Source organism: Gopherus flavomarginatus, chromosome 1 (genome assembly GCF_025201925.1).
Source record: "Gopherus flavomarginatus isolate rGopFla2 chromosome 1, rGopFla2.mat.asm, whole genome shotgun sequence".
Lineage (NCBI taxonomy): Eukaryota > Metazoa > Chordata > Testudines > Testudinidae > Gopherus > Gopherus flavomarginatus.
Genome location: NC_066617.1, coordinates 212,467,035 through 212,493,961, shown reverse-complemented (window position 1 = coordinate 212,493,961; position 26,927 = coordinate 212,467,035). Strand labels below are relative to the sequence as shown.

The 26,927-nt window shown below is 42.2% G+C and overlaps 1 protein-coding gene across 1 annotated transcript in view; it reads right to left on the bottom strand.

Moving 5' to 3' along the window:
- EFHC2 (EF-hand domain containing 2) overlaps positions 1 to 22,626 on the bottom strand; it is an 87,630-nt gene extending 65,004 nt beyond the window's left edge. The window contains exons 1-3 of the mRNA XM_050936535.1: positions 22,482 to 22,626; positions 15,595 to 15,783; positions 6,728 to 6,878 (exon numbers count right to left, since the gene is read on the bottom strand). Of these exons, the coding sequence (XP_050792492.1) occupies positions 6,728 to 6,878; positions 15,595 to 15,783; positions 22,482 to 22,523 (382 nt within the window). The 5' untranslated portion in view covers positions 22,524 to 22,626. The remainder of the gene's footprint in view (positions 1 to 6,727; positions 6,879 to 15,594; positions 15,784 to 22,481) is intronic.
- Between the last annotated feature and the right edge of the window lie 4,301 nt (positions 22,627 to 26,927).

The following is a 26,927-nucleotide window of genomic DNA, read 5'->3' as shown; positions in this document are numbered from 1 at the left end:
GCATTGCTGAGCATGCCAGCAGTGCTGATTGTGCTGAAGGTGCTGATAGTATCAACTGTGCCAAAGACACTGAGTTGCCCCAACTGGAGCCAGGTATAACCATGAAAAGTCCGGTAACCGGTAAGAGGAGGCACAGAAATTCCCTTGCAGACAGGAATGCTTGAGGAATCAACAGGACTGAGACAGGTAAGTCTTCAAGTAGGATAGTTGGAAAGCTGGCAGTGCCAATAGGGTCTGAATCAGCTGTACTGACCATGTATCAAGTAAGGATGAAGACACCACTCTGAATAGCCCCAGAGGAGCCAAAGTTGACAGTGTAACCTCAAATGGTGCCAGTGAGTGTTTATGCTTGTGATGCCTCAAACCAGTACTGGAGTGCTTACTGGAAGCCTTCTTATGAGATGAAGAGTCAGAATGCTGGGAGTGCTCTGAGGAGGCTGGGGGATGGGAGGGTGAAGAGTGATGTTTTCCCATTGACTTCTGCTTGGGATCCCAGGTAGCAGTAGGAGCACTTCTTGTTTACTTGATTTCATTATTTTGTTGTTGGGGTCCAGTTAGGAAAAGGGGAGCATCACCCTGCTTCATCAGGGCTTTGAGGAGGAAAACCCTCAGTCTCTTAGTCCTGGTAGGGAAGGAGGTACAAATACTGCGTGTGTCCCTCACCAAGCCAAATCAAAAAGCTTTTATGCCTGCCTGTCACAAGGAAAACGGCTCTGCATGTAGTACTTTGCCTGAATCCTGATGATTTTTTTTCATTCCAAATGACCAGTTTTTGCTAAACTAGATCTAAGTAACTACATTAACTTATAGCTACACTAGAACTATACCTATCTATATACGACACAATTATTTAGAAAGCTGGCAAACCTAAGCTAAAGGTATGGGGAGCTCCAACTCTCGTCACGGGTTGCAAAAAGGAACTGAGAGGGAGGCAGTGGATCAGCCCTTTTTATGTCCTTGGCTAGGTGCACAAGATGAGAGAGGGCACATGCAGCGCCTAGTGATACTACTTGCTAAAGTCTCTGACTCAAGTGCATTGGGTGCACATACATCCGCAATATAACGTATAAGTGCACAATCACTAGAAAGAGAACATGTAAGTATCAACAAAAATAAATATATAAAAATAACTACGTGAAACTAACATATGAGCCATTGTTACCCTGATCTCTTCACTTATTTGCTGTAATTCTTTCCCACACCCTTTGTCTGTTCTCCCACCCTCCTCCTTTTCAAGACTAAGCTCTTCTAAGTGAGGACTGCATTTTCTCATATCTATACTGTACTTAATGCAGTGTGGCCCTACTCCTGAACGGGGCTCCTGAGGGTTACTAGAATATAAATAATATTAACAACATTAGACCACTGTTGTATCTACAACTGAATGTACTTGGCAACTAATGATTTTGGATTTTTAAAAACAAAACAAAACAGTGCTTTTAAAATGTTGTCTTTGCTTAAGTATTTTTAATGTGCTCAGGCTAAAAAATACACCCGTAATAGAGGTTTTCACATATACCAGTAATAGAAATTTACTGTGTTTGGCCGAACTGTGTAAGAGAGTTAAAAATCTTCTGTAAAATCTAGTTTCCTGGCTTTTAGAAAAGCCAAGTTAATGCATACTTCTTACCTTTCCTGGGTATTTAACACAAAATATAAATTCCTTATGAACACATTATATTTACAGTTTACCTACATCAGGAAACTGAAAGATCACCAGCCGCCACGAAATTCAGAACACTTAAAATCTTCATTTTGTCTTTATGGACCATTTTATTCAAATGACTTGGCTGAAATCTTTAATCTGACTGGCTGAAGAGGCTTTCTATCCATATCATCTCTCTATAGACCAGCAGTTTTCAAACTTTTTGAGCTGAGCCCCCTCTTTGAGTTACAATTTTTGATTGCACCCCCCCATACCTACCCCTCCCCTCTTGGGTTTTCAGGGCTGGGGAAGGTGCATACGATGGTCTCTGGGGTAGAACCAGCACTGGGCATGCATATGTTGACACTGACCCATAGGCCAGATGGCCTGCTGAGGTGAGTCATGGGTAGAGGTGGCACTCCCTGCCCAACACACCCCCACCCACATAGGGCTGGCCCGAGCCCCCGACTATTTCTCCATGGCTCCCTATGGAGCCACGCCCCATAGTCTGAAAACTTCTGCTATAGACACTCTGAAATTATAAAGCCTCTTTAACAACCCAAGTGGCAACAGAGAGTTTGAGATTTTTAAAAAAATCTCATAGTAGTCCTTTTGAATGAATTTTAACACTTCAGGAGTTGTTGTATGCAGTGTTGGGGCCGTGTCAGTCCCAGAATATTAGAAAGACAAGGTGGGTGAGGTACTCTCTCTTACTGGGTCAACTTCTGTTGGTGAGAGAGACAAACTTTCGAAAGCACGTCTCTCTCACCAAAGGAAGTTGGCCCAATAAAAGCTATTACCTCACCCACCTTGTCGCTCAAGAATAGTTGCTAATTCTGTAGTAAAGACTCAGGACCAAGTTGTATAAGACATAAAGTTCTTCCAGATACACCTGTATAGTGCACTGAAGGTATTTTTGGTTCTCTACAATAATGTTCAAGGTAAGTTTCAGTATCTAGAACCAAAAGAAAAAAAATAAAAGTACTCCAATAGCAGTTAGCACTAGCTTCAATCAAGTATGTAAGACATACAGGGCCAGCTTTAGGCCGATTCACCTGATTCCCGGGAATCGGGCCCCGCACCTAAGAGGGCTCTGTGCCTTAGGCGCCTTTTTAATTTTTTTTTACTTACCCTGGCTGTGGTCTCCTCCGGGGTCTTCCGTGGCCCCGCTCTCCTGACCAAAGCACCGGCGGGAGCACGGCTGCCCCGCGGCCCCACTCTCCCGGCTGGAGCTCCGGCTGGAGTGTGACAAGCCCCGTGGCCCCGGCTGGAGCTCTGGCTGGAGCGCGGCAAGCCCTACCCTACAGCCCCGCTCTCCCGGCTGGAGCTCCGGGCCCTTTAAATAGCCCCCAGAGCCTTGAGGTAGCGGGGGGGTTCCAGGGGCTATTTAAAGGGCCAGGGCTCCAGCTGCCTCTGCCACCCTGGTCTTTTAAATAACTGCCGGAGCCCTGCCACCCCCATGCATTCTCCAGGGCTCCCGCAGCTATTTAAAAGGTCCGGGGCGGGGTAGAAGCAGGGGAGCCCCTGGCCCTTTAAATAGCCCCAGAGCCCTGGAATAGCGGGGGGCTTGGGGGCTATTTAAAGGGCCGGGGCTCCAGCTGCCTCTGCTGCACCCCCTGCCCTGCCCGCACCAGCCCCCCCGCCTGCAGCCACCCCTTCCAAACTCTCTGTCCTGTCTTCAGCCAATCCCTGCCACACACCCCTGCAGCCCTGCCCAAAGCCAGCCAGCCCCACACACACCCCTGCCCGCACCAGCCCTGCACCTCCTGCCCTGTCTCCAGCCAACCCCTGCTGCACCCCCCTGCCCGCAGCCAGCCACTCCCGCACTCTTCTATCTACAGCCCTGCCAACCCCTGCTGCACCCCCCTGCAGCCCTGCCTGAAGCCAGCCCGCCCCACACCCCCGTCTCCAGCCAGCCCCGCACCCCTTGCCCTGCCTGCAGCCAGACCATACCTCCAGTCAGCCCCTGCCCTACCTCCAACCAGCCCCATGTCCACTGCTGCCCTGCAGTTCCCAGGGCAGTAACCCTGCACACCTGCTTCTATGAGGGGGGCAGGGAGCAGCTGGGACCCACACATGTGAAACGGCAGTCATTAATAACCAATCAACAGCATATATGATGCAACGTACATAATATATAATTTTATTATTTATATAGTTATAGAAAGTAAATAATACATGGAAAAAATGAAAGGCTTTTTTTTTAACACTTTTTTTTTAAGTCATCCCTGCCAGGGCCCCGCCGAACTGTGTAGGATCCTAAGCCCAGCAGCCTGGCCTCTCCAACTACTACCACTACACGGGCAATAGGGATAAATATTTGTCCACCACCCAAATCCAATGGAATGGAGAGTGGTCTTGCTCTATCTTGCTTTAGTGAAACAAGCCTGCAACAAGCCCCAAAGTGGCACCCTATGTTGTATTGCAGGCTCTCAAGCTTCAGGTGCACCAGCTCTTGAAGATCATTCTAGTAGCCAAGAAAGGCTGTGAACATCTAACCCAGAAGTAGCTTCTCTCATTTCTGTATCACATAAACCAAGGAACAGCTTTACCTGCTGCCATCTCCAATCACAGACAGAGGATTTAAATTCTTCATATTTTCCCAGGTTAAGAGAATCAGAGATTTGACAAGCCTTCTTCCAGAGCCTGATAGAGCATTTGCCCAGGTAGGACTAGGAGTGCCTACTGGAACCAGAGCCAGCTCCTCTGCTGAACAGCCAGTGAGACCTCTGACCACAAGGAGGGGCCATTTGACACCAAGAGAGGCAGTGTCATTCAGTACACAAAGCACTGTCTTAAGGAAAAGGGACTCCTGGATCTTAATTCACCTCTAACACTGATCAGTAGAGACCTGTGCAAATATAAACATTTGAATCCGCATCTGTGATAACTTGTATCTGACCTGTGATCTGCTCTCCACTTTTTATAAGTATCCGCACCTGCATCAGCACCCTAGCTCACTGTTAAAGCCCTGCAAAAAATGGGATACAAAAATGGGATACAAAAAATGGGATCTGCATCTGAGATTGTAAACACTACAACCACCTCTGCATGGGTAGATGTAGATATCCATGGATATAAAGCGGATATCTGCAGGGCTCTACTGATCAGTTAGGTAACATTTCTGCTTTACCTCTGTTTGATAGATGTGGAAATTAATAATACTTATCTACCTCAAAGGGGACTGTGGTGACTGAGTAGTTAATGTGTGCATATCGATGTATGTACTAAAATTCATCAGAATGTACACACAATGCTCCAGTGGTTGGGGAGACATAATGATCCCCAGCCTTCTTGCTTCTTTATACTATTATCTTCTGCAAACATTTCAAATACTGGAAAGTATATAGCTAGCCCCATAAACGCCAAGGAACTGCAGCTGCACTACACTTCTGCTGCAGAGCGATGGTCTGCAGATCACATAGTTTTTATGTAAAACCAGTCCATTAGATTTAGAGGGTATTCCAGAAAAATCAACTCACTAGCCCTCTCCCAAAACACAAGTGCGGATATTTATAAAAAGTAGAGTGTAGAACACAGGTCATATACTGGTGTCAACACAGTGCACAGGAATCAGTTAATTTGAGAGTGTCAGTGACAAATTATTTAGCAGGCCCTATCAAAAAATGCTAAGACCAGCTCTAGTAATAAAGGAACTGACAGCTGGAGGCACTAAAAGCTGCTGTACCTCCTCACCAAAGGCAGGCACATGCTACCCGAGTGGGCAATAAACAACGTTAGAATTCTATAGAGAAATTAATAACCAGTTCTAAGGTAGCAGCAGCAAGACAAGAGTGGAAGTCTATAATATACAACCTGCCTTTGGAAAACTAAGAGTTTACACGACTGCGCTGACAGACCCATAATCATGTAATTTCAATCATAGCTGTGTTAAAATAGGGACTTTGCCCAACAGCGTGGTCACAGAATGTTCTTTCAAAAACAGGAGGGTTCGTCTACTAGGCCTGGATCCTCTAAACTGAAGCCTGTGAGGAAGTACTCATTAATGGTCATGGCAAGAAAAAGAATTCTATCTATACTCTTTGTCATAGATTTGTACTCAAAATTAGCTACACTACGGACTTGTCTACATTACAAAGACTTGGCCAGCATAGCTAGGCCAGCAGAGCCCCCTAGTATAGATGTGGCGTAAGTCACCACAAGTTCTTCTCTCAGCACCATCTTCACAAACATTAACTATCCTGACAGAAGCATTCCGCTGTCAGGACAGCAGGAGGGTTTTGTCAGCACAGCTATATCAGCTAGGGGGATGTGATTTTTTTTCACACTCAGACTTTAAGGTCAGAAGGGATCATTATGATCATCTAGTCTGACCTCCTGCACAATGCAGGCCACAGAATCTCACCCATCCACTTCAATAACAAACCCCTAACCTATGTCTGAGTTACTGAAGTCCCCAAATTGTGGTTTGAAGACCTCAAGCTGCAGAGGATCCTCCAACAAGTGACTCGTGCCCCATGCTGCAGAGGAAGACAAAAACACTCCAGGGCCTCTGCCAATCTGCCCTGGAAGAAAATTCCTTCCTGACCCCAAATATGGTGATCAGTTAAACCCTGAGCATGTGGGCAAGACTCACCAGCCAGCACCCAGGAAAGAATTATCTGTAGTAACTCAGATCCCATCTAACATCCCATCACAGACCACTGGGCATACTTACGTGTTGATAATCAAAGATCAATTGCCAAATCAATTGCCAAAATTAGGCTATCCCGTCATATCATCCCCTCCATAAACTTATCAAGCTTAGTCTTAAAGCCAGATATGTCTTTTGCCCCCACTACTCCCCTTGGAAGGCTGTTCCAGAACTTCACTCCTCTAATGGTTAGAAACCTTCATCTAATTTCAAGTCTAAACTTCCTAGTGTCCAGTTTATATCCATTTGTTCTTGTGTCCACATTGGTACTAAGCCTAAATAATTCATAACTATGCTGGCAAAACTTTGTAGTGTAGAATAGGCCTATGTAAGCAGATGCTTTAGGTATCCTTTTAGATAGAGAAAGACTTCAATGAGGAAAAGATCAGAGGTGAAGAAACAAAGGAAGGTCTATTATAAATAGGTACCTTGTGGTATTCCACTATTTTTGACTTGGGGTTCAACCACTTGAATTGTGTCATCTTCAAGATAGAAGTAAATTTTACAATGTCTTATTCTATATAGCTCTTGATTTTTTTCAGGCACTTCTTCATCAAAATAGGCATCAAAAGCCAATACCTACAAAAAAGCATAAAAAAAGAAATATAAAGAAGCAAAGTCATCATCCAGAGTGTTTGCAATAAAAAAGATGTCAATAAAGGGAAGTGGTACAGATGCACAATTAATTATAGAGATAACAAATGTGTGGATTTCAGCAGGTAGATTCACTTTTCAGAAATATGCAATTTCATGCGAATTCCTATTCTTATATTTTTATATTCTTTTGGATGGCATTTTTATCACTGCATCTGAGCAGAGAAGGAAGACTCCAGTTAAAAAAAATTAAATTAAATTAAATTAAAAAAAAAAGAAATCTACTATTAAGCTATCAGCAGGCTACTGTCACAGAGAAGGCCGATACCAGCTTCCTATAACTGAGTGCCATTTAGGGCTATACAAAACAATTACTTCAAAGCTTACCTGGTGTTGTGTTTCAGTGAGTGTGTGAATCTCAGGGAAGGCTGGAGCTGGCCTCCCCAAACACAAATCTAGATCCTCCCTTACTATAACTTACAGTATTAGTAATCCTAGAAAAAATGTTTGTGGGTGCACCGCTCAGTAGTTTACTACAGCAGCTTTCACCTCTAGAGACCCTGACATCTTCCATATGGTTACATGTACTAGTAAGTTTTGCTCTTGCATATTAATACTCATTTGTGCACATAGCAAAACTACTAAACAATTTGGCACCATTTATTGTCTTTATTCATGAGGTCAAGCTTGGGGAAAACTGTAAAACATATTTGTATATAAATCAACAGGAAAGTAGGCATAGCACACACATGCAAGAAAACACTACGGAAACTTGCATACTTTTCACTACCATGTCTGACTCAAACCAGTGCTAATTAGTACCTCTTTCATAATCATTATATTTTCAAGATTTACGCAATGAAAGAATGTATTTTTAATCTGGATTCCATAGATAAAATTGACCATGGAAGAAAGACTCTAGCTAGCCATTCTTCATGCCATACAGGTACTGATGGGTGTCTGACAGAAGTAGGCTTGGAAATTTTTAAAAGATGTCAAAATTCTCTATATAAAATACTTTGCCTTTCTTTAGCATTTCCATCAGAGACTCTCAAAGTACTTTTACAAACAGTAATTAAGTAAACTTCAGCACAACCCTGGGCAGGTATCAATATCCATTTTTACAGCTGGGGAAACTGAGGCAGAGAAGGGCCAAGTGCACTGTCTAAGATCTGTGGCAGATCTCCTGGCTCCCAGTCCTGTTTCTTAATTGGACTGTCCTTCCTGCTCTGCTGAAGAAGGATGTAATTGCACGACTGGAGAATCTCTCTTTACAGAAAAGGGGTTAAAATTTACCCAGAAGGAACAAAGACCTGGGCAGCTTTCAGCACTTGAATAAGACCAAAATTCTCATACTTGGTTCCTAAGCTGGGCATTTATACAGTTTTCTAAAAATAGATTTAAGTGCCTAACCTTAGGCACCCAGATATGAAAATACTGGCTTAAATTTTTAGTGGTCAGTGAAGTCAACATAAACAATCTTAACTTTGCCTAACCCCCTTCAACAATCAACCACTTCAGATGAAATTACTTTAGTCTTAAAACTGGATGTATTGTGATTCAATGGACAAGGAGACCTGTTCCATTCCTGGCTCTGCTGTTGACTGGCTGTGTGTCCATAGACAACTTTTTTCAACGCTGTGCCACAGTTTTCCCATATGGGGACACTAATGCCCACCCATTTGTAAAGCGCTTTCATTCAAATGCTATATAAACACCATCTGATTATTACTTACTGTATATACTCATTCATTAGCCCGTTCATTTATAAGCCGACCCCCCAAGATGGATAGGTAAAAATAGCAAAATCTGTATGATCCTTTCATAAGCCAACCCTATATTTCAGGGGTTGGCAAACTTTGGCTCCTGGCCCATCAGGGTAAGCTGCTGGCAGGCCTGGACGTTTTGTTTACCTGGAGCGTTCACAGGCACGGAGCCCCTCAGCTCCGAGTGGCTATGGTTTGCCATTCCCAGCCAATGGGAGCTGCGGGAAGTGGTGTCACTTTCCGCGTCTCCCATTGGCTGGGAACGGCAAACCGCGGCCACTGGGCGCTGAAGGGCTCTGTGCCTGCAGACGCTCCAGGTAAACAAAACATCCCGACCTGCCAGCAGCTTACCCTGATGGGCCAGAAGCCAAAGTTGCCAACCCCTGCTATATTTTAAAAGCTGGCATCACAAGAAACACTCAAAAGTTTTGCTAGAATTATTTTAATGTAATCTAACAAAAGAACTGTTATAATAACTGAACAAATATGTATTCACCTTCAAAATTACAGTCAATATTTAAAATCAGTAAATGGATATTTAAAATATGTAACTTAGAACAATATGAGACACTAAAAAGTCTTTAAATCCTTCAAAGTCTGAATCAGTCTCTGATTCACCAAACAGTTCATTAAACTCAGCTTCAGTCACAGCTGCACCTGCATTGTCATCGTAGATGTCGGAAGTGTCGTCTTCAGACTCAGATTCCTTCTCATCATCAGCCTCTGTTCTGTCATCATCAAATATGGCATCATCTTCTGACCCGTCGAGTGCATTGCTGATACAGCATTTCCTAAATGATTTTTCTATCATTTCTGAAGGAATGGACACTCACGCATCCTTGATCCACTGGGTGACCAGATTGATTTCGGGCTTCATAAGATTCCCGCCTTTTGTCAACTTCGCCATGCCTGACCACATCCGTTCAGACCACATTTTGCGTAGCCTGTCTTGAAAAGGTTTGTTCAGGCAGACATCAAGCGGTTGTAGAACTGAAGTTAAGTCTCCACGTATTACAGTCAAAGAAGTTTTCATATTTTTGGCCACATTTTTCACCTCATCCGTCTTGTGTGCCCTGAACATGTTCCAAACGAGCATAGCAGGTTTCTTGAAAAGTGCTCCTGGTCTCTCATACCACATTTTTTCCAGCAATTCAATAATCCCACTTTCATCCATCCATTCATCCCTTTTCGTGTGCACGTACGATGACACCAGCAGGAAATTTCATGTTTTTAGGCAAGGTTTTTCTTTTAAAAAAAACAACAACAGAAGGGAGCTTTGATCCATTTGCCAAACATGATAAAACCACCATAAAATGGATTTTTTCATGGCCAGTGGTTTTAGTTAAAACTGTTTTTTCACCATCATCAGTTACCATTCTGTTGCTCAGGAAATCGAATGTCATCAGTGTTTCATCCATATTTCTTATCTGTGACCGTTCAAATGCATATTCCTTTCGATATTTTATAATAAACCTTTGGAAAGATTCAATTTTTAATTCCAGATCTCTCGGCAGCTTTTGCGCTATCTTTGTTCGCTGACGAAGACAGAAACCATGACGGCTCATCAAGCGAGCACACCAATCGGCTGAAGCGACAAACATTGACGGCTTTACTGACTTGTATTTGTCGTCTTTCAACATTTGCAGATCATGCAGATGAATTCCAGTTCTAGTGACAATGTACCCGTTTTGTCAACATTCAACAACCCAATTACTGAGATCCTTCTCCAGCTCAGGAAATGAAGCGCACCTCGTTGGACACTTTTTCTTGCTTCTTGGCATGTCTTTTAGTGTTGTTTTATTTTTTCGCCATTCTCTTACTTGCTTTTCATTGATACAGAATTCACGAGCAGCGGCGCAATTATTGTTTGCTTCTGCATATTCAACAACTTTAAGTTTGAACGCTGCGTGATAAGCAGACCGTTTTCTTTTGATTTCACTGTTGTTCATTTTAAATACTAGTATGAAAATAGATTATTATTATTGTAGTTATAGATTTTGCAGGACTTCACACAGGAACGTCACCTGCTTTATCACTGTCACATTATTATTGTTCTTTGTTTATTTCAAAGCAGCCCTGTAGATTGGCACGTCTGTGTGGATAACTGGCTATTTCAATTTTATTAGAGATTCCATCTATTCTGCACATTATATTTTCATATTGGCTTGAGACTTATGAGGTCCATTGGTAGAAATGCATGAAGAGATCAAATTACACAGTAGCAGACTGACACTATAGTACTATCGTTCATTGTATTTTTCTGTCTGGCTTGTAAGACATAGCATTTTGTGAAATGCATGGGTCAAATGTCATGCAGATCTGCAGCACTGCTCTTTCAGTATTCCTTTCAAGCCAATCTAGTCCACTAAACAAAGCCTTTGCAACTTTAAAAGGCTGCAGTATTGACATCAATAAATGAGTTGGCAAACTTTGGCTCCAGGCCTGTCAGGGTAGCCGCTGGTGAGTCAGGATGTTTTGTTTACCAGGAGTGCCTGCAGGCATGGAGCCCCTCAGCTCCCTGTGGCTGTGGTTCGCTGTTCCCAGACAATGGGAGCTGAGGGGCTCCATGCCTGCAGACACTCCAGGTAAACAAAATGACAATGTATTAGATATTCAATTCAATGATTCCATAGAGTTTAAAATCATCAAATTTTGGTGTAGACCCATTTATAAGCCGACTCCTGCTCCTTGATGAGTCACTTTTTAACTAAAAATATTTGACTTATGAACGAGTATATATGGTATTTTTAATTCTGTAGAAGCTTAAATCTTATCTCTGGTAGCAAGAATAACCATTGGAGGTGACTGGGCAGCCTGACACATGTATAGCTAGCATCTCAAAGAAGGCATGTTAAATGACGAATGAGAATTCCTCCAAGGAGGGAAGAGGGCAAGGTAAGAACCAGAGAATGGTTTGGGTAAATACTATTCTTTCCTCTCCCTGGGGGAAGTGTCATCCCCAACTTCATTCCTGACATTCCCTACAGCCCTCTAGAACCTATCCCTTTCCAAGCCTTCAAGCTTCTCTGCCTCGGTTATTCCCACTTCCACTCAAGCTTCTCCAGAAAACCAATGCTTGTAATTCCACTTAAATAAAGCTGGAACCAAGTTGATTGTGCAGGGCACCTGAACCATGAGGTTGCCAGTGGCTAGTATGTCCTCCCATCCCATTCAGTTCTTTACACAGTACTGTGTTCTGTGTGCCAGAAAAACCCTTGTCTCGTACATTTAGAAGAAAAGTACTTCTGTCATGGGACTCTTTGAAGTCATGGTTCCATCATTTTCTATTTTTTCCTGTAAGTCGTACAATGTTTCATTAACTAGGGCTAATGCAGGAAAGGTTGGTAACAGCATAGGGCAAAGACAGATTCTGCCTTTACTTGCCGAATCCTCCAGGAGTGCTGTACATAAAGAATCATCTGCCTTTTGGGGAGGAGTCCTGTTGAGACAAAGTTGCTTCTTAAATGAGGAGACTTTTGCAGGTGTGGTGCTTCAGACACATCAGCATGGAGAACAGAAGAGAGATTTCATCCACTCCCTCCTCCTCCATCCCCCGGTCTGGACAGCATATTTCCACAGAGCGCCCTTCTTTTCAGAGCTTGCAATGCTCAAAGGAGACATTCCACCACCAACCCCCAGGAGCGTCATTGTTCCAGGGAGGAGCAAAACTAAGTCAATATTTCCATTACATGCACTTCAAAAATTATTAGTTATTTTTGTTATATTATAAAAGTAGGGGGAATTTTTACTTGCTTCTTACTGAAAACCAGTTTTATCTAGACCCTTCAAACTTGGCAAAATAAACTCCTCTTGCCATAAAGTCAGGATGTCAAATTTTCAGCTTCTTGATTAAACAGATGTGATTAGGCTAAGTATAGAGTTTATAATGAGAAGACTATTTGCAAACCTACCTCTGGGGCACAGTCATGGCCCCATAATAATGGGATACATTATGTGCTGACATACCTCTACACATTAATGCCCTGATCCGCACAGGAATCCATGCAGTTGGCCCCTTGTGCCTAAATGGAATTTCACTGACCCCACTGGGAATCCGTCTAGATGGAAGACTCCACATGCAAGGACCTCTACGCAAGATCAGGTCCTAAATAATGATTCCTTATTGTACACATATGCCCAACTGCTTTTTTACTTTGTTAGAACAGTTTGGTCAATTAAGCATTTTGCTCCACAAACATTGTTTCTCTTTATACCCTTGTATATGAATATGCTTATGCTTTGTAAGACTGAAATATATGCAATTGCTAAGTCATCCATTTCAATAATGCAAAATCATTTAGAAAGGAGGGTAGAGGGGAAGAGAAAAGGAGATTGCCTTAAACTGAAAAATGACAAGTTACGTTTTAATCAAAAAAAAAAAAATCACATAAGCGCTTTAACAATAAACACAATTTAGGGTGACAAATCAAACAACTAATTTCTTCTATTGGATATTAAAGGTCTCAGAATATTTTGGTAGTCAATCTATCACAGTGATACACACAATAGCTATAAAAGTGAACTACAAATCTGCAGTTGCAGCATGAAATTCATACTCAGTGGCACATATGCTATTTTACCCATTAAATAGGATGCAGTTTCAGTTTACTTAATGTAATGTGCTTAAGCAAAACATTTTGCTAGTAACTAAGAAATGAAAATGTACAACTGATAATATCTGTCATGACCCCAGGGTCTTTGCAAGGTTTATGGGAGAAGTCATGCTCTAAACCTCCACTTGGCAGCCTGACGGCAACAGCTTACCTGGGAGTGATGAAGCCCAGCCCCACTATAAGGCTCCAACCCAGAGGGCCGATTGGCCCGCTAGCCCTAAGCCAGCAGCAGGAACAGGAAGCTGTCTGAACTGGATTCACCTTTCTCTGGACTGTGTGCCTTCTGCGCCTACTACCCTGGCTTGATTTCCTGGCAGCCTGAGCCGGCTTGACTCTTGGTATCAGACTTGTAGTTCCTGCTTCTAACTCCCTGGTATCCTGACCAAGCCTGACTTTAGTTCCTGCCTTATGGTTCTAACCTCCAGTTTGACTCCTACCTCAGATCTTATGGTATCCTGACCCAGCTAACTCCTGTCTCACGACTGTGGACTCTGGCTCTGACTACTAGGTCTGGCTGCGCATGACCTGGCTGTGACAATACCAAAGGAAAAGGTAGGATAATACACATCTGTCTCTCCAAATCCCTCAACTTTGGGGAATTTTATATTCTTGATAGCAATATAACAGCAGATTCATGTTTAATATATGAATTTAGGGAGTATCTATCCTCTTTTAATAAAAGTTAATAAAAACTAATAAACGTTTTATACCAAAAAACAACAACGAACAGGAACAGAGATTCGACAAACTCTGTGGAGCACCTGGAAACATCATTTAGTTTGGCCTACCTGACAGTATAGTTAGATGGACAAATTATGAGTAATGTTTCAAGCACAAAATGTCTCATTTGTGAACTCTTAACCCATTTATGTGAACACTTAATCTCTTACTTCCTACTGAATGTTGAAAACTATAAAAACCTGTTTCTTCACTATTCAATTAGTTAAATGAAGTACTAGGCATTCTCTTCTTTCAATTTTAATTGAATTATTAGATCTTGAGGAAAGCTATTAACCCAGAAGAAATGTGCAAAAGCAGAATAATTTTAAACCAAAAAATTAAAAGTCAAAATGTAAATAGTTTATCTAGTTTATTTAACCACAAGTCTGAAAATGGTGCAGTGTTCGCACTGTAGCTCACATGCAGGGTAATATGTAGTTTACAGACTTATTTCATATACTTGGGTCTCAAGCCTGCATACATGCACACGTGTGTAGTACCAGTAAAATCATTTGGACAACTCACATGCACTAAGTTAAGTATGTGCATAGGCGTCTGCAGGATTGACTGAGGCCTTAGTACTTTCACAAACTAAGGAACCAACAGACACGTCTACACATTAGTATGTTTACTTGTGAGCAGTGCTATTGACTTCAAAGGAATAGCTAACGTGAATAAAGTTGCTTTTGTATGTGTTTGCAGGATGAGGCCCTGTATGAATTTATAATTGATGCTGGCTGACCAAAAAGATGAATGTGCGTTTTAACTGTACTTACTTGTATGACTTATTTTAAAGCAGAAATTGAGAGATTAGAAATTCCTCCAAATACTTAACCACCACAATAGTTTTGTCACAAAATATTTCTGTGTCATTTGTTTTAAAAAGAGCCAAAATGACCTTTGTCACCAGAACCTAACTTTAACATAACATAACTTTAAACATCAAACATAATGATAGTTTGATTTTGTAAGACTGTCAAATATTACGGTTTTTCAATAACTTGCTAATTTGAAGGATGTCACTACTCTGTTACAAAACAAAAGCAAAAATAATAGTTTAAATCCTAAAACCTTTTACAAAGGGAATCAATCCAACCAGACCCTTACACCCATTTGGAGTCCCAATGGGGCTTCGCACAGGCATAAAGGTCCAGATGGGCAGATTACTTTGTAGAATCAGAGCCTCAATCCTGTTCCAGTGGGTCTCTGAGCCACACACAACTCACCGCTGGACAAGGATAGAAGTTACCAATTACATCTTGTAACTCTTCATATATGAGCTCCATTGATGTTTTTTAAGATAACCAGATAATTTCTTGGTCCCCATATATTTCACTAAAAAGAAATATATCATTGTCCATCCTTATACCTTATCTCCTGCAGAAGTCACACTATACCCTCCAATCCCCAGTTAGGAGCTTTGTGGTGGACTATTTAGACAGTTGCAGTTAGTATATTGATCAGTGTAGCTATACTTAATACTATGGAAAAATAAATGTTAACCATTGCTGCACAGAAAATATTTTCTTTATCTTATACTTTTTTAGCATAAATTAACCATTTGTAAAAACACTTTTATAACAGAGATCAACTTCTACATACCTGTTTATCAAATGCTACCCATGAAGGAGCATCACTTCCCACACCTCTAGGAAACACACTATATTTAGGTTTCAGCTTTTGTCCATGCAAAGGTTCACCTCCTATTCCAGGTTTATCTTCTGCCACCAACATAGCAATTTTATTGCAGTAACCCCAATGCTGAGATTTATGGAACTTTTCTTTCCCTAGCTGTAAACAGATTGGAAAAAAGAGAATAAGCCATTATTAAATAATCATAAAACGATGTATTTAAATCAACAGCTTAAAAACGTCACACAAACTTTTATGGTATAAATGTAGGACATAGTACTAGTGAGGGGATTTAGGGAGAAGGGGGAATTGTGCTCATCTGTGGAACCAGCTCCTTGTTCCGTCCAACTGTTGGACAAAAATTACTCCACTCATCCTCCCTCATCTTCTTGTGTGCAGTTTCCCCTATGCCTGTAGAAGGGTGAATATATCTCTCCTTTCCGTTCTGTCCCTGCCTCTGGCAATAGGAATGTATGCCCATATGTTCAGTGAGAAGTGAAGTGTTGTTTAAGTGTATAAGGAGCACGTTCATGGTCCAGGAATGAAAGCAACTAAAAAAGTACTACTTTATAACACAGTGCATCTTCTTCTGAAGCATCTGATGTTGGCTACCTTCAGGGATGGGACACTAGACCACGTGGACCACGGGTCTGATCCAGTATGGCAATTTATTTGTAAAAGGTTTGGGGCTGGGGGGTTCCTACTTTTGTTCTCCGTCTTTTTTTTTTTTTCCTGATGCTGGTCAACTACTCTCTTGTTCCGTTTCCTTATTTTATTACTGTAGCAGCTCCTCACCAAACTGGGAAAGGTGGTATGGAGGGTACAGAGGAGGAGAAAGCTTTCTACATTTGAGTTCAAATGGGAAATAAATATAATAAAGCTGAATTTTAAAAGAGAAATTTGCAGGCAGAAATGGCTGATTTATACCAAAGGGCTCTACAGAATAGCACCACTTTTGGCACATCTAATATTTCCTATTTTTTCCCCATCTATTACTGAAGCAATAGCTGGGGAGAAAAAGGCAGCTGTCAAAAGCGTGGCCAATAAATGAGGGAAGTATTTTATCTAGGTAAAGGAAAACAGCTCTCAGAACCAGGTGTTATGTATCTCAAGCCTGTCCTGAGAAAGTTTTCCTGTTGTTCTGTCTGGTTTTTATTTTGGTTAGTTGTGTCTTAAATTGTTAAGTTAAGTGATCAAGATTTGCTCCTATACGAACTTCTTCCGGAAATGTAACTTTTTATATGAAAACCAAATGGCCCAATAATTAAATCCATCAAGAATCTTCCACTGTCTGCTGCAAAATCGTAGAGGGCTCTACATAAAGAACATATAAAAATGGTTATATGCAGAATCATTATTAGAAGCAAACTAACCTTAAAAGATTCTGCGAACAATAAACTTTTCAAACAGTATGTATTTGCCAGCAAGTTCCTTTAAGTAAGAAAGGAAGAAAGGAACAAAGGTCTCTTTATACATATAGTTTGTTGGTTGCTTTGACCAAACACTGGAAGTGAATACCTGTTGTGTTCACTGTGGCAATTACATCACTCTGACATTCAGGTTCTCTCCGGAAATAATGGATGACCAGGAAACTGAGGGATGAGCAAAGCAAAAGAAATTGCCACAATATCTATTGGCAATTTCTCTCACCATGTTAGACCTTACAGCTATAACAAAGAAGCCAGATTTAAGTTGACCATTTTCTAGCCAGGTACCATTCAAGACTTCCTGCAGACTATCCCCTGATACTCCCCCTCCCCCTGCAGCACCCAGCCTGGGAAGGGGCAGAGGGGTGGGAAGAGTCCCTGGATGAGCCCCAACAGCCTGGAAGGGAGAGAGGGAACCTGCCCCGCAGGCCTGGAAAAGAGGAATGAAATAAAGGAACAGAGGTGAGGCTGGGGGGGGGACAGGATTAATTGCTGGGTAGGGGCTATGAAGATGTGGAGGTGAGAGCTCCTGCAGCAGGGGCCAAAATCCCCTTACCCAGCACATGTGGAAGAGTGGGCAGCACTAATTGTCATACAGACACACCGGAGATGGGCGGAGGGTGCTCAAAAATCAAGACAGCCCAAAATTCCCCTTACACAACGTAATCTTTTTTTTTTTTTTTAATTTCATGATGGGGGGGGCAACTTGTGATATTGAGGCTGGCAACATTGGAGAAGTAGCAGAGAATGCATGAGGCAGCAATCGTCATGGTAACAATAGCAACATTAGCATCATTGAGGGTAATTCCAGTAAGCTGTTGAAGTCAGAGGTGTATGCATGGAATTTGAGCTGTTCCAAACATTAGTGGCACAGAAGATGAGACCTTCCCCCACAGCCACCTTCTTCTAAGGTCTGTAAACTCCCTTTCAGATCTTCTGAGAAGTACCAGGCAGAACTGTTTGAGAAAAGGTGCATCTCAACAGGATCTCAAACTTTTTGAACAAAAATCCATTGGTCAGCTAAAAGCCAGCATTCTCCCTTTCACCCCACTAATTTAAAAGGGCTGCATGCCCACTGTCATCATCTCAGCTGTGTGATCTGCTGCATGGTGGGGTGAGAGGAGCTGTGCTTGATCTTGGTTTTAAAGCACTGCATGATTGGAACAATAATAGGCATTCATGTTGCTACCACCGATTTAGGTTGGGATTTTTTTTTGCCCTTAGCCCAAGTGGAGAAGAGAACGGAGAATACAAGTGATGGTACTGCTACCTTGAGCAGAGGCAGATGGGACAGTACTAACAGCAAGAGAGTAGGATGACAGAGGAGGAAGAGGGAGATAGTGCCAGGCATGCCACCGCATCACTTTCCTTACCCATTCTGGACTTGAAACAGCTTGTGCATTCTTTCTGCTCTACTTGGGCATACCTCTCATGCTCTAAATTGGGACATCCATTACAGAGATGATTCAACAGATGGATCATAGTTGTCAGGCTTCACAAGTTTCTGTCCCAGCAAACACCATTCCTGAAGTGTATGCCTACAGCTTGTGTGGCACTGACTATATGAAGCTCAAAATACTGCCATTCTACATGGATTAAAAATCAACCACCACATTAACAATAGCAATGCTAGTTGGCCTTTGAGACTTCCTGCTCCTGAAGCTGTGCTCACTTGTCCTGTTGCTGTAACTACTACTAAGACACCATTGGTTCTTAATTAATCCTGGCCTCCTTAGCAGGATCAGGAAAATGGAATTGCACAATATATTTTTCTCTGTTTTTCAATGGAGCATAAGTGCCTTAAAAGAAAAAGCAGAAGAAGGAGGGCGCAGGGAGAAGAGTACCTCCCTTTTCCCTTTGCAAGCAGTAAATTTTTCAAACTTCTGATGTCTCCTGATCCATTTCTACCAGAAAGCATCCTACCCTCTGCAGCAAATGGAACATCAAACTTGCACTGTTTCTATTAGTTCTGCTGTTTCATCCAGTGAAAAGGAAGCATTAGGGTACAGAAAAATCTATAGGTATTTATAAGGTGTATATATAAGGATTTATATATAACCCTTGAGTCTAATTAACTGGGATGCCCAAATGGTTAGACATCGGCCCCAATTAAACAGAATGGCCACTAACAGAATAAACCATTTCAGTTGTAATACTGTTTTCCAGGAAGTTGCCAAGTTGGGAGGAGGCACTATTTACAGTAGGACAGGGACAGAGACTGCTACCTACCAAGTGCCAGCAACAGGGGCAGCTGTGAGATGTCCATCTTAGCAGTCCATTGTGTACAGTTGATATGGAAAGAGGAAACAAGCAGAAATTAAACCTTTCTAGACCTATCATAGCTAAGGAGAGACTGAATGCTGCTGGTAGATAAATGTTGACAAGTCCAGAATAAGACTGAGACATACACAAAGACCTAAGCATCATGAAAGCTCAAATTTTAACAAAAATATCATCTCCACTGAACTAGAATAATAGCCATAAATTATCACAAAGTTCAACCAGAACCCCTGAGAGACATCCCAGTTAGGCAAATTTCCTGATTAGGCATGTACAAATCAAATAAAATGGGTACTTTCACCTCTCCATCCACACTTCTTCTTGCCCTTCACATAGGCATAGTAACTGACATATCAGTAGCAGTGGGAACAGAAAAGAATGGTCGTTGTAGTAGTGATGACAACAGCAACAGGAAGTGCAATGATGGAAGTAACAGCAAGGGAAAAAATAAGCCAAGAGCTAATAGGAGTAGCAATGACAAGGCCACTAGTCCTTCTTGCTTTGTAGGTGCTATTGCTGGAACTAGATTTCTCCACAAAATAGGAGGCACTAGTGGCAGTGCTCCTAGTAGTAACCAATGTGGCTTTTGTTTTTTCCAGTATATAAAAGCAGCGACCTCCACAAACATCCAAAACACTGCTGCTGCTGCTCTGCAACTGTTGTGCTCGTGGTGAAGATAAGAGAAGGGAAGGCAGCGGTGGCAGGAATGGTCCAAACCTCTTTGTTAGTTTGTATATAGTACACCTCCTAGTCTTCTCCGAGAAAAGGGCACTGTGAACAGCACAAGCTAGCAATAACAACCAGCACCCAAAATATCTGAAGAATGATTACAAAATAGATGAATGAGGCCACATGACCGAGTAGAATATTCTAAGGAAGATTTAACTCTCTCTCTCTAGCCTTTGAACCTGAACTTCATTTTGTCACACTCACTTCCAAGTATTCACCTACTGATATTCAAAAATATTTGATAAATGTGTACTATTCAGCAAATTTATTATTTAAATTTCCCCCATCCTTAATAGGCAGAATTGAAAAAGTGGTGGCTGCCTAAACTCTCTTTTCTTTTATTTTAGAGTTCATGGTAAGAACCTTGTCCTTCTACATATTTACAAACAGCCATGAATACTTATGGAACTATATACAGAATGCAGTTGTCAGCTATGAATGATGTATTATCATTCTTAACTTTGTTTATCCCTGAACTGTCCTGGTTTTGATTTGTTTGGGTTTTTTTAAACAGTGTATTTGTCTCTCCATTTTCCTTTGTTACATAAATAAGCTAAGTTCTAACTGTCCTAAAAACTACTGGTTGGTTATTCAGTTCTTCCTTACTTGCTAAATATGTTCACTTTTGACTTAAGCCCTCAAAAAGAAGAAATGTTATCAATGTAACACTATTTTACTTTTGCTCAATTGTGTAATGAGAAGGTGGCAAACTCCAGAATTTAAGTTAACTCTGCTTGTGACAACTACTGTGGAGCTCAATCCTGCTGCCAAATAATTCAATAGGAGTCTTGCCATTGACTTCAATGAAAGCAGAAAAAAGCACCCACAATGGACCTATACTGGAGATTTTTTTTTGATGCACTAGAGATCAGTTCCCCCTTCCCACCCACCTCCGGAAAGTCCTAGATTTGCTACAAATGTTTTAAAGGCATGCTTTATATATTTTTTGTTTGTCCTACTATAAGCAAGTCTAAATAAAGCTATTCTCAGTCCATGCCAGCTTTCAATATTACAGTGTTCATGAACATGAGAAACACTAAAACTAGTTTGTATATGACAATTAGTCCTCCCATCACTGACTCCTGAGGGCAATGTGCTTATTTTACAGTTGTGTGTGGATGCAGAGATAAGTGCAAGTGAAATATTACTGGTAGTATGGACGCTAGTACAGCACTTACATGTGGGCCAAGACTAATATTTTAATCACACACTATATAATTCTCCAGTGCAGACAAGGCCAGAGAGGACAAGTGTATTGGAAGCAAAGCCTCATACACAAAAGAGAAAAATAACTATTGCTGACAATAGGTACAGCTGAAACATGATTTCCCTGCAAATATAGACAAGGACATGTTGTGTTTATCCTCATCTACACTTGCTGCTAGACCATGTTTGTAGCAACAGTTCATCAGGTGCAAACATTGCCAATGCCTGATGTCGGCAATAAATATTTATTTTTGAACAATCTTCTGAAAATTAGACCTACCCTCCCTTCTCCTCTGGAATAAGCACAGTAATTTCAAACGTATGGGTTTCTAGGAACATGATAAGTATAAAAGAGAGATAAGGTGAAGCAATCACATCTTGTGTATATTGAGAGCATACTGGAAGTGATAATGCTGAAAGGTATGTTGTGGAGGAATATTGGGGGAGCCTGGGATTCATTAGGAGGCACTTGGGAGGTACGCTGAAGGGGAGCAACAACAACACTTGGCTCTTTCATAGCATTTTTTATCAGTAGGTCTCAAAAGTTTTTTACCAAGGGAGCCAAGTATCATTATCCCTATTGCCCCACACATGTGGAAAAAAAGGCATCAGACACCTGTGGTAGATTAGGCAGTATGCTGGGGAGATACCTAGGGAGCATATAGAGGGGAACAAATGGGGGAGCTGGGAGTGTGTGGGGCAATTAGAAAGACTATCTGGGGGTTGTTGGATTCATGCGGCAGGTGCCAGGAGAGGGGTGCAGGGCGGGCTGCCAGGTGCAGGAGCTACAAGGAGATGTGTGAGGGTACCAGAAGGTAGAAGCAGTGCAGACAGGGCTCTGGTGCAGAGCTAGGAGCTTGTGCAGTTGCTAGGTGTGCAGGGACAGGGGTAGGGACTCTGCGAAGGGTAGGCGTGATGGGTAAAGAGGCTGAGTGGGACTGCTAGATACAAGGGGCTCTGGGGCAGAAGTTGCTAGGTGCAAGGGGGTAGGCGGTGCAGGGGAGGGGCTATGTGAGGTTGCCGGGGGCTATGCAGGGTTGCTGGTGAAAGACCTACGCAAGGGGTGCAGGGTGGGACACAGGGGGAAGGAGGGGTGAGATGCAAGGGGGCCAGCTGCAGGGGAGGGGGTGCAGAAGGGGGCTATGCAGGGGGCGGGATGGCACAGGATGCGGCTGGGGGCGGGGTCTCGGGGGCGCGGCAGCCGCTGTCACTCACGCTGCGGTTGAAGGAGTTCCCGGGCAGGAGCGGTAGCGCCATGCTCGTGCCGGTCTCGAGCCCGGCGCCGCTCCGGGGCTGGTGTTGCTGCCCGGACACGGGCCGCTCGCGCCCCCCGCGCTGCCAGGCGGAGAGGGCACGTGAACGCGCTGTTTGGGATCCTGTTGCCTAGAGACGTGCGTTTGACATCACAGGGGGAGGTGTCATGGCGGCGGGGCGGGGCCTGGGCGAGGCGCGCCTGCTCTCGGCTGACCCCTGCAGGCTCAGGGCGGTCACTGCACGTTTGCCTGCGGGCTGCTTCACCCGTGAGGCTGCAGCGCGGGTTCCCGCTTTTGGTTTCCCCGAGCCGGGGAGTGGGGAAGGACTCCCGGGGTTTGTAGCGGGTGGCAGGGTGCGCCCCTTAAAACGCCAGCTCCTGGAGTCAGGGGATCACGGCGGGATTTCCACCTGTCTTCCCTCCGGCGGGCGCTTAGTGTGCAGCCCTGGTGGCTATGGAGAAAAGCTTGCAACCTGGCCCCCTGGTACTGCAAACCCCACCTGCTAAAGGGAGAATCTCCTACTTTTTTTGTTTGATCTTGTATGTTACACAGTTCTGACCCTGAAATTTAGCTCAGTGGATTTCACTTTCTGCTTCCCAGGCACTGGTCCCATGCCCGGCTGTTTGCGTTTCCAGGATTACTTAGCAATATGTAAACGTTTTTAAACTTTTTTCAGAATGGTAGCCATGTTAGTATGTATCAGCAAAAACAGTGATGAGTCCTTGTGGCACCTTAGAGACTAACAAATGTATTTGAGCATAAGCTTTCATGGGCTAAAACCCACTTCATCAGATGCATGCAGTGAAAAATACAGTAGGAAGATAAATATACACAGAGAACATGAAACTGGGTGTTGTCATACCAGCTATAATGAGAGTAATCAATGAAGGTGGGCTATTAGCAGCAGGAGAAAAAAAACTTTAGTAGTGATTATCAGGATGGCCCATTTACAACAGTTGACAAGAAGGTGTGAGTAACATTGGGAGTGGGGGAAAATAGCATGGGGAAATAGTTTTACTTTGTATAATGACCCATGCACTCCCAGTCCTTATTCAAGGCTAATTTAATGGTGTCCAGTTTGCAAATTAATTCCAACTGAGCAGTTTCTCCTTGGAGTCTGTTTTTGAAGGATTTTTGGTGAGTATTGTGACTTTTAGATCTGTAATTGAGTGACCAGGGAGCTCCCACAAAAGCTTTTGCCCAAATAAATTTGTTGGTCTCTAAGGTGCTGTAAGTACTCCTTATTTTTAAACTGTTTCCTCTGAAATTAAAAAGAAAAACATCATAATAATGTTTTACTCAAGAACTTCGCTATAAGTAGTGGCGAGCAGGGTTCTGAACACAAACTAAGCTGATAGCGTCCAAGGGAGATTTCATTTTCCCCTGTAAATAGGACACCCTCTTCAGGGCATTCTGGATGCTCAGTGCACTTCCAAACCATAGTCCAGAAAAGCAGCAGCTCAATGGCTTGTCTGTCCTTGTGTTTCACATATGGATGGTCTAGAACTTTTTCATCAAAACTGTTTTTCCACAGAAATTTGGATTTTTTATTTTATTTTTATTTTTGCAGAAAGTTCTGCTTTCCACAGCAGATTTCAATTTTTAATTTAAAAAAAAATGGACAGCCTAAATCCAAAAAGATTTTGATTTTTGGCTGATAGCTGAAATATTTCAGCCAAAAAAATATTTTTGATTCTGATATTCTGCCACCACAGTGCCTCATGGGCACTGTAGTTCAGTTGCTCCATATCTGTATTCTCCATGGGTGAGACTCGGCTGCCAGACTTCAGTTCCCATAGTGTATCACAATCATGAGACTCCCATAATGCACTGCCTCCCTTCACCAGGAGGGAAGAAGACGCGGGGTATCACAGGAGATATTGTCTGATCAGAGAGCCCAGCCTATCGAGAAAAATGGGAACATGAGGCACCCAAACAACAAATCAGACATTCCCCACAGCAGCATTTCCTAATCAAATTACTTTGGTTGTTGGTAGAAATATTTCAGTTTTTGATTTTTTGCAGAAAAGTTGAAATTTTCCCTGGGGGAAATAACCTGTTTTGTCACCACCTCTAATTTCAAAGAAGTTTTGCAAAGAGCTGTACAAATTTTGAAGGGTACATTGTGTGATTGTAGCACCTGTACCACTCATATGACTAACCCCTTTCTGTGCTGACTGAAGTTCTAAGAACATTCATGAAATACATGTATCTCCTCTATCATTTCAATGTGTTTTTATCTTTTATTTATTTGCATAATTCTCAGGAAACACTGTGTATATTCCAGCAGCAAAACTTTCAATGTTAGTAGCTTTCATTTGAAAGAGAGGGTCTGGAGGACATTGACACAAAGCATCTTGGAATGCTCACATGCCAATATGCTCCTATTCTTTTTGTGATTGTTGAACTAGCATAGAAGCTTCTCTGCACTTCCATAGATCGAGCATCATAAATCCTGTTTGAAAGCAAGAGGGCCGCTATCAAAAATAGGCTCAGAGAATCCAATTAAAAGTTCTACTTTCAAATATATTTCACTGTTAATTCATGGTGAGAAATTACTTCTACCTTTTTAAATATCTGAGCAAAATAGAGTTTTCTGTTCAGTCTCTTGACCCCTGTCCCATACTACATAAGTTAATCACTGAGAAAGCTTAAATGGACTAGTGCAATTTCATAACTACTATTCATGGACACTTGTTGTATTGACCAATAGGCTGATGAAATGATATTACTACATTAGTAAAATACCTTTTAATACCTCAGTTTTCAACTCAGAAAGAATTGAGAAAGTACTGCAAAGTTTATCCTAAATTAAATACAGAAGTGAGCATGGCTTTTCCATCAGCATGGACTCCTGCTATTATTAAGATGATTTAAAAAAAAAGTGAATGGTACAGAGTAGAGTTTCTGGTTATCAGGGAATAACATACAGATTATCAAGGGGTACGAAGTTCTGTTTAAGATCAGATGGCATCAGGAATACATAATCTGCAATATCTCCAATTGGGGGTAAAAAGTTGATGGGTCAAAGTACAGATATTGAGATATGAGGTATGAGATATGTTGTTCATAAAATGGCTACTTTCAGGTGTGAAGTATAATGAGTGACTACGATGCTGAGGATGGATTGACACTCATTTAGTGAGAATTAACGTTCAGTGAGTTTAAGGTCCAATTCATATGGTCCAACAGAAAAAGTGTCTCAGTCCCTTTCTTGTAGTCGATGCATGATGTTATTAAAGCCCTATCGGATCCAAGACAAATAAGCAGAAATGCAAACTTTCCTCCTGTATACTTTACTTTTGAAATAATGTCCTTAACTTTATTATTTCAAATTGTCAGTGTTACCAGCTTTGCCGTTACTTTGGGATATGCTCATTTATTAGGGTTACTCTTCAGTACTTCTGTCAATGTACTCTTGTGTCACTTGTGTTCTCATACGGAGCTCTACTTCTCCCTGCTGCAAGTTCCCTCCCAATGGAGCTATTCTGCAGGACCTAGATTCCCCAGGGCTGGGTTCTTTCAGCCCCAGAATCAGACGAACACACACGTACATTAACAGAGTGCGTCTGAGAGGACCGGGTTAATCAGCATTCCCAAGCTGACCCTGTCATAAACAGATAGCTAAGGGTTAATGTCTCTTTCACCTGAAGCACCTGACCAGAGGACCAATCAGGAAACCGGATTTTTTCAACGTTGGGTGGAGGGAAGTTTGTGTCTGAGTCTTTTGTCTGCCTGCCTGCTTTCTCTGAGCTTTGGAGAAGTAGTTTCTACTTTCTAGTCTTCTGTTTCTAAGTGTAAGGACAAAGAGATCAGATAGTAAGTTATATGGTTTCTTTTCTTTGGTATTTGCATAAATATAAGTGCTGGAGTGCTTTGATTTGTATTCTTTTTGAATAAGGCTGTTTATTCAATATTCTTTTAAGCAATCGACCCTGTATTGTATCATCTTAATACAGAGAGACTATTGGTATGTATTTTTCTTTCTTTTTTATATAAAGCTTTCTTTTAAGACCTGTTGGAGTTTTTCTTTACTTCAGGGAAATTGAGTCTGTACTCACCAGGGAATTGGTGGGAGGAAAAAATCAGGGGAGATCTGTGTGTTGGATTGCTAGCCTGATTTTGCATTCCCTCTGGGGGAATAGGAAAGTACTTTTTGTTTCCAGAATTGGAAACAGAGAGGGGGAGTCACTCTGTGTAGTTTCACAGAGCTTGTGTCTGTGTATCTCTCCAGGAGCACCTGGAGGGGGGAAGGGAAAAAGGATTATTTCCCTTTGTTGTGAGACTCAAGGGATTTGGGTCTTGGGGTCCCCAGGGAAGGTTTTTCAGGGGGACCAGAGTGCCCCAAAACACTCTAATTTTTTGGGTGGTGGCAGCAGGTACCAGGTCCAAGCTGGTAACTAAGCTT